At 36.0% G+C, this 8,860-nt stretch overlaps 1 protein-coding gene across 1 annotated transcript; it reads left to right on the top strand.

Moving 5' to 3' along the window:
* The first annotated feature begins 3,172 nt into the window (after positions 1 to 3,172).
* Positions 3,173 to 6,297, top strand: LOC111020399 (uncharacterized). The gene is made up of 4 exons (XM_088119173.1): positions 3,173 to 3,958; positions 3,990 to 4,189; positions 4,511 to 4,942; positions 5,580 to 6,297. Exons 1-4 carry the CDS (start codon positions 3,173 to 3,175, stop codon positions 6,295 to 6,297), a joined length of 2,136 nt encoding a protein of 711 aa, XP_087975299.1.
* Positions 6,298 to 8,860: the final 2,563 nt, after the last annotated feature.

The following is an 8,860-nucleotide window of genomic DNA, read 5'->3' as shown; positions in this document are numbered from 1 at the left end:
AACAAATCAATGAATGTTACTGGATTAAGGGTGTGTTTGAGAGTAATTTTAGCCTGGTCAAAATCACTTTTGCTATTGTCAAAATCGTTTCCCTTTCCATTAATCATGTTTGGCAATAGAAAAGCTTAAAATCACTTTAAATTGATCTTGAATGTATCACTTGGATAATGATTTTGGAAAATCAATTATACTTGAATCAAATTTTTAAAAATCATTAATTCTACCATCCTTCCCAAACACACCGTAAAACTAAAGAGAATAAAAAGAGAGTAAGAGACTCATATTTTAGAGTGGAATTTCCTCTTGGATTATTCTACAGTACAATCAGTGGTACAATCACACAGTGCTTCTCGAAATTATCAAGCTCACCTCTCTTATCAAGAAAACTAGAGAATAAAAGATACCTATTTTAGGTGGCTTGCACAATCAACTTTTTGACCGAGCCGACAACCATTGTAAGTCAAGATGTGAGAGTAAACATCCATTAAATATTTTGAGAATCTTATCTGTTATTTTTTAATTCAAATATTTTTACTAGAGAATTTTATGACAAGCCTAAAAGGAAAAAATATTAATTAAATTAAAATCTAATAAAATTAAAAAAATTATTTTAGAAATAGAAATACCAAAATTTAAACATGAAAATTATTTTAGGAACGGAAATACCAATACCAAAGATGGAAACAAATACAGTAACAAACATGATGAACAAATTCTAACAAATATAGTAACAAACATGATGAACAAATATGGTTAACAGATGAACAAATACGATGAATAGATTGACAAATACCTGAACATTAAGATGAAAATATACTGTGAAAAATAAGATGAACACATAATGTTTATTTTGTGATGCAATTAATACAAAAATAAAAAAATCTACCTTTGAACTCATACTGTTGACTTCTCTCTTCTTTACCCTCCGTCACTCCCTACCCTACTTACAACTTTGTCACCCACCTTGTTGCTCCATCGTTATATCTCCTGCTCAATTTCATCAATTCTCCGCCCCACCTACACCTATGTCACCCCCTTGCTGCTCCACTGTTGTCTCTCTTGCTCAATTCCGTCCATTCCCCGCCTTGTAGTCACCATTGCTCAATTCCTGTCCATTCCTACGTTGTCTCTTTCGCGATACTCCTTGATTGTGTCTCACTTTATGTTCTATCCTCTTTGAGTTATGTTACGCTATAATCAAATATATATTTAAAAACTGAGATAGGTGGTTTCTAAAATTTACAATATAATCAGTGGTACAATCACATAGACCACTCTTTAAGAAGCACTCACAAAATACAGAGTAAAAATACTCTTATCAAGCTCACCTCTCTTATCAAGAAAACCAAAGGAAAAAATACCTATTTTAGGTGGCTTGCACAATCAACTCTTTAAATGAGCCGACGAACATTGTTAGTCAAGAGTAAACTTCGACTAACCCTTTAATTATCTGTCAAAAATTTCATATATATACATATATATATATATTAGTACAATATGTGGAGGTGGGAGATTCGAACTCATAATATTTTGATCAGATATAGGTAGAAATTAGCGCTGAGTTAAGCTCATGTTGGCAAAGATTCCACATTAATCATTGTAATTTTTACTATATAACTAAGGAAGCGAAAGACTTAAGATTAATGGGGAGTTGGATAGCGATTGGCTTTCTCAAAATTTATCATTGTTCATGTTGAGTTGAGATGGCGATGAATGGAACAGAGGTAAAGCAGAATCTAATCTCTCTCATGGTTGGATAATGCGTATACTTTTGAGTTTTATTTTTATTTATTTATTTTTAGAAAGTTGTGCTTTTGAACTATGCATGTAAAATGTCTCGAATTATTTTTACAAAATTATAGGAAAAAGCCAATTTTTATTCCTCTTGATTTCATCAAATTGAATAATGAGTGAAAGCTTTTTGGGTTTTTGGGCTGAATAGCCCTTTTACTAAGGTAGTATTGTTTTTTACCCATGTTTTTCAAAATATATGTTTTCTAATCTTTGTTGGCATCATCTTTGATATCAAATTACTTTCACTATCGCTCCACTCATTTTTTAGATTTCTCTCTTGTTCCGTCTCCCTCTTTTTCCATATCTTCAAAAAAGTCATCATTCTTCCTCTCTCCTCATTTTTCTTTTCTTCTTTCTTCTCGTTCAATTTTTTCTAAAAAACATAAACAAAAATTCAACTAAATTGATAGACATACTTTCTCTCTCTAAAAATAAGATTTAGAATGGAACAAAAATCCAATTAATTCATAGAACACTTTCTCTCTCTCTAAAAATAAGATCGTTTGAGAGGGAGATCCGACCGTCGAGAGCAAGTTCCAACCGTGGGCAACTCTATTTTCCTTTTATTGGACGGTTTTGCCGTTTTCTTCTTGCTCTCGATCTCGCTCAAAAGCTCTACTCTCGCTCTTGATCTCGCTCAAAATCTCACTCACGCTTTTGATCTAGCTTATGGTCTCAATCTCATTGTTGAGGAAGAGGAAGAGAAAAGGTCTCTAGATTTTTTAGAGTGGGTGTGAGGAAGAGATAGTGAAGGGTGTGAAGAAGAGAAATAAAGATTTGGTGTGAAATGAGGGGGTGAGAGGGAAGAGAGATAGATGTAGGCATGGAGCGAGGGGTGTGAGAAAGAGAGAGGAAACCTATTTTGAGAGAGAGAGAAAGAGAGTGTGAGGAAGAGAGTGGAAAATTAAATTTTATAGTTGAAAACATCGAGACAAGATGAAAAGACAAAATAATAATAATAATAATTTTAATTTCTTTCTTCCCTCTCTCCTCTTCCTCTCTTCCTCCTCTCCTCTCTCATTTTCCTTTCTCCCCCTCCCCCTCCCCCTCCCCCCTCCCCCCTCTCTTAAAATTCCCTTTCTCCTACCCTTTCTCCTAGTTAAGAAAAAACAGATATTAAAGTTCTTTATCTTTGTAAATGATGTATTAGTTGGGCTTGATTAGTTGGTGATATAACAAATTTTAGTTGTAATATTTTTTGGGCCTAATATATAGCCTTCTTCTTCTAATAATATTATGCAAGATTAATTTACTCTCTAGCCTCAATATGGTATCAGAGCACACGTGGGTTTTTCAGAGAGTATTTTGGTAATTTCTTCTCCACGATTGACGGTTCTTTTTCCTTTTCCTTTTCTCGCCTTTTGCTTCGTTTACATCAATGGCGGACGATTTCATCAATCTGACTGCATCCACGTCTACTATTATCGCTCTGATTGCAATCGAGCAATATACCAACCCTTATTTCTTGCATCACTCTGATAATACAAGCCTTGTTCTTGTATCTGATCCTTTGACAAACGAGAATTATACATCATGGAGTAGATCGATGTTGATTGCTCTCACGGTGAAGAACAAAGTTGGTTTTGTTGACGGATCTATCGTTCGGCCTACTGGAGATCTTCTTCACTCTTGGATCATCTGCAACAACGTTGTAATTTCTTGGATCTTGAACTCTCTGTCAAAAGAAATCTCTGCAAGCATTTTATTTTCTGATTCGGCCCGTGAAATTTGGCTCGATTTGAAAGAGCGTTTTGAGAAACAGAACCGCCCTCGCATCTTTCAATTACGTAGAGATCTGTCCAATTTGGTGCAAGATCAACTTTCTGTAAGTGCTTATTTCACTCTTTTAAAAACACTATGGACAGAACTCAACTCTTATAGCCCCTCTTGCACTTTTGGTCGCTGTTCGTGTGGTGGTGTGAAGGAGATTATTGCTTTTCAGCAACAAGAACACGTTATGTGTTTTCTTATGGGGCTGAATGAATCTTTCAGTCAATTGCGGGTACAATTACTCCTTATGGAGCCTGAACCAACTATCAATCGAGTCTTCTCCTTGGTTTCTCAAGAGGCTCAACAGCGTGCCATCCTCACTTCTACATCTCCGCAAACTTTGCCTACTGCTCTCATGGCTCGGAGTTCTTCCTCCTCTGGTTTTTCTAAGTCGGTTTCTAATTCTTCTTCATATTCCAGACAAGCCTTTTTGCACACATTGCGGTCTCACTGGCCACACCGTTGATAGGTGTTACAAGTTGCACGGGTATCCCCCTGGATACCGCACTTCGAGCTTTCGCAACAATTCTTCTCAAAATAAGTCTGCTACTGATTCCTCGAAGACGATTGATTCTTCTACCTCTTCGAATCTTCCTGATTCGTTGACGTCTCTTAGTGTTGATAAGTGTTAAGGGCTATTATCCCTTCTTCAATCTCATTTGACCAAGGTTAATTCTGGTCCCACGGCAGATTCTGTTCAATCTCATGTTGCAGGTATTTGTTTTGATTCTTCATCAGCGTCTTTTTTACACACTCGTTGGGTTGTTGATTCGGGTGCCTCGGCTCACATATGTTTTAATCGGGAATTGTTTACTACACCTACATCGGCTTCTGGAGTTAGACTCTCTCTACCAAATTAGTCCAGTATTACAGTTGATTTTATTGGGGATATTCGATTAAATTTTGATTTCTTGCTCACCAATGTGTTGTTTGTACCATCGTTCAGATACAATCTGCTTTATGTCAGTGCCTTGACAGCTGATTCTTCTGTTTCTGTTCTATTTGCTGATAATTGTTGTATTCTTCAGGACAAGTCCTCTTCGAAGATGATTGGCAAAGCTGAATCTTGGCACGGTCTTTATCTCCTTTCTGTTGAGCTGTATGCTGCTCTTACTATAGTTGTTTGTAATTCTGCTTATCATACTTGGCACAATAGACTTGGTCATCCTTCACCCAAGCATCTTTTTGCTTTAAAAAATGTCTTGCATATTGATTCAGTTTCTAAGCATGATTCTGATTTTCCTTGTGAAATATTTCCTTTGGCCAAACAGAAAAGACTTCGTTTTGAGTCTCACAATAATATTTCAGTCTATTCTTTCGATCTAATACATTGTGATGTTTGGGGTCCTTTCTCTTCCTTAAGTCATGCTAGTTGCAAGTACTTTTTGACGATTATGGATGATTTTTCTCGCTACACATGGACATTTTTAATGAAATAGAAATCTGATGCTTTGGTGATTGTTCCTCGTTTTTTTAAGCTATTTGAAACACAATTTGGAAAAGTTACTAAGTGTTTCCGTTCGGATAATGCACCCGAATTGTCCTTTACTGAATTTTTTCACTCTAAAGGTGTTGTGCATCAATTTTCTTGTGTTGGTCGCCCTGAACAGAACTCAGTAGTTGAGCGCAAACACCAACACTTACTTAATGTGGCTCGTTCTCTATTTTTTCAGTCTCGTGTGCCCATTACTTTTTAGGGGGAATGTGTCCTTACTGCCTCTTTCTTAATCAATCGAACCCCTTCCCTTGTTCTTCATTGGTTGACTCCATTTGCTAAGCTATATGGGAAAAGTGTTGATTATTCATCATTGAAAGTTTTTGGGTGTCTTTGCTTTGCCTCAACGTCACCAGCACATCGCTCCAAGTTTCATCCCTGGGCCATTCCTTCTGTCTTTGTTGGTTATCCCTCTGGCATGAAGGGATATCGTCTATTTGATATCGAAAATAACAGATTTTTTATATCTCGGGATGTTGTCTTTCATGAAAGGGTATTTTCCTCATACTTTGCCTCTCAGTGCTACAGATTTATTTTCTGATATTGTTTTACCTCGGGCTGCTGCTTATTCTGGGATTTCTGTTTATGAGCCTACTGTTTCTAATAGCATTGGTATGACTGATCCACTTATGCCTCCTAGTTTCGATGTTGATTCTATTGGGTCTCCTATTGTTGTTGGTTCTGATTCTTCAGGTGTTAATATTTTACACACTGATGGTGTGGTTGATGTTGTTGATACACCATTTGTTGCTCATGATGGTGCTACTTCTGATTTCGTTCATGATGTTTCTTCTGATAATGTCGATACTCTTATTTCTGTTCGAGCATCGGTGGTGGCACCTCGTCGCTCTAGTAGGCCAACTCGCAAGCCCTCTTATTTACAGGATTATCACTGTGGCCTTATTAAATCAAATGTCTCTCCTGTTTCATCAGTACAATATCTTTTGCATAAACATTTGGTATATGACTGGCTTTGTTCTAATTACAGAGGTTTTGTTCTCAATGTTTCAGCTACCTACGAACCTCAGTTCTACCATCAGGCAGTATCCTTTTCTCATTGGCGTGATGCAATGCGTGATGAGCTTCAGGCCATGGAATCTAATTATACTTGGTCAGTTGTCCCTCTTACCTCTGGTCAACATTCTATAGGTTGTAAATGGGTTTATAAAATCAAGTATAAATCTGATGGTACTATTGATCGGTATAAAGCAAGATTAGTTGCTAAGGGGTATACTTAGCAAGAAGGATTAGATTATATCGAAACTTTTTCTCCTGTGGCAAAAATGGTAACTGTTAAAGTCTTGCTTACTCTTGTTATATCCATGAATTGGCCTTTAATTCAGCTTGACGTCAACAATGCTTTCTTGCATGGAGATTTATTTGAGGAAGTATATATGGATTTGCCTCTTGGATACAAACATGCTAAGGTTGATTCTAAGGGGGAGCGTTTTATTTGTCGCCTACATAAATCCATTTATGGTCTTAAGCAGGCCTCTCGACAATGGTTTGATAAGTTTTCTCAGTCTCTTATTCTTCTTGTTTTACTCAAACCAAATCAAATTACTCATTGTTTGTTCGAGGTTCTGGCTCTAGTTTTGTTGCACTTCTTGTTTATATAGACGATATAATCATTACTGGTGCTTCTTCCACTATTATTGATAGCTTGAAGTTACATCTTAACCATGTTTTTAAGCTGAAAGATTTGAGATCATTGAGATATTTTTTAGGCCTTGAGTTAGCCCGGCCGTCTATTGGTCTTTTCTTGTCTCAACGCCATTATACACTTCAGCTATTAGAGGACACTGGATTTTTGGCTTTAAAGCCTTATTCTCTTCCTTTGGATCCTTACTTGAAGCTCTCTGCTACGGATGGGATTTTGTTGGATGATCCATCTGAGTATCGACGGCTTATTGGGCGTTTATTATATCTTACTATTACCCATCCTGATGTAACTTTTGCTGTTCACAAACTGAGCCAATTTGTGGCTGTTCCTCGATCTTCTCATCTCAGTGCTATCCACTCTTTGCTTCGATACTTAAAAGGTTGTCCTGGCCAGGGTGTGTTATTGAAACCTTCTACATCTTTCCAGCTTCGTGCCTTTGCTGATGCGGATTAGGCGTCTTGTTTGGACTCTCGTAAGTCTACTACAGGTTTTTGCATTTTTTTGGGTGATTCTCTTATTTCGTGGAAAGCCAAGAAGCCAAAATACTGTGTCTCGTTCCTCTACTGAGTCAGAATATCGTGCCCTCGCCACTACTGTTAGTGAACTTGTGTGGATTTCTTATCTTTTGAAGGAATTGCAGCTTACTGTGTCTTCTCCAGCTCTTATTTTTTGTGATAATCAGGAGGCGATTCATATTGCCTCGAATCCATCTTTTCATGAGCGCACGAAGCACATCGAATTGGATTGTCACTTTATTCGTGACAAAATTGTTGCTGGCGTAGTGAAGCTTCTGCCCATCCGAACTGATATGCAATTGACTGACATTTTTACGAAGGCTCTTTCTTTACCTTCTCTATCTGCTTTACTATCCAAGATGGGAGTTTGTAATCCCTTCCATCTTGAGGGGGAGTATTAGAGTTCTTTATCCTTGTAAATGATGTATTAGTTGGGCCTGATTAGTTGGTGATATAACAGATTTTAGTTGTAATGTTTTCTGGGCCTATATATATGGCCTTCTTCTTCTGATAATATTATGCAAGATTAATTTACTCTCTAGCCTCAATAACAGAGAAGCAGGAAGAGAGAAACTCAAAAAGAAGAAGAAGAAGAATGAGAGAAAAATAGTGTTGCAGAAGAGAGAAAAGAGAAGAAAATAAAGTAAGGAAGAGAAAGAATGAATTAATGGAAAACAAGAGAGAGAAAATCTCGAAAATGAGAGCGAAAAAAATATGGAAAAAGAGAGGGAGGGAAATAGGGTGAGTGAAAAAAATTCTGGAAAAAAATGGAGGGAATAAGAGAGAAATCTAAAAAAAAAAAATGAGTGAAATTAATTTGGTATCAAAGATGATGCCAACAAATATTAGAAAATATATGTTTTGAAAAAGTTAGGTAAAAACAAGTACTACGGGCTATTTAACCCAAAATCCGAAGCTTTTTTGGGTTTCATCTTCCTCTCTCACTGTTTTTTCTTTTCCATCGTAGAAGGAACAAACTCAAATTTAGCATTAAACAAACTAGTAAGCTCAAAATGTAATATAATAATCAAGAAAACAAGCAGTAATTTAAGAACGTTACATGTTTTTCGGATACACTAACAAAAGGAATAAAATTTGATCAATTAGTGCTTTTGGAGAAATAGGAAATCCTCGAAAACTCTTTTCATTACTCCATTTTTCAAAGTTTGTTTTTTTTATTAGAAGGATAATAATATATTTATTTTATTTTTAATTAAAGTCGTATTTTTAATAATGGGGCTTAATTTAATAAATTAATACAAATATAAACAAATTTAACACCTGCGAAGGGGCTAATTTCATAAATAATGTAATTTAAAAAATAAATTACAAATTTAAGGTAGATTACAAACTAAAATTAAAAAAATATAAATAAAATAATATAAATCCGAAATAGGGTACATTCCAAAACTATTAATAAAATTAAGATGGTTATGGTCAAAGTCAAAACTCATGAACAACGTACACGAGTTTCACGTGTCCACTTAAATCTAATGTGGCAAGTGGAGGGTCAGTTGAACTAATAAATCGTGTATGTTGTAAGTGATTTGAGGGAACTCGTGTACAAAGTACACAATTTACCTGGAAAATATGTACATTGTACACGATTTGAGGGAACTCGTG

This window comes from Momordica charantia (assembly GCF_013281855.1).
Source record: "Momordica charantia cultivar OHB3-1 chromosome 10 unlocalized genomic scaffold, Mcharantia_2.0 BLBB01000010.1, whole genome shotgun sequence".
Classification (NCBI taxonomy): domain Eukaryota; kingdom Viridiplantae; phylum Streptophyta; class Magnoliopsida; order Cucurbitales; family Cucurbitaceae; genus Momordica; species Momordica charantia.
The sequence above is the reverse complement of the archived record's forward strand: the minus strand, read 5'-3'. Positions and strand labels throughout refer to the sequence as shown.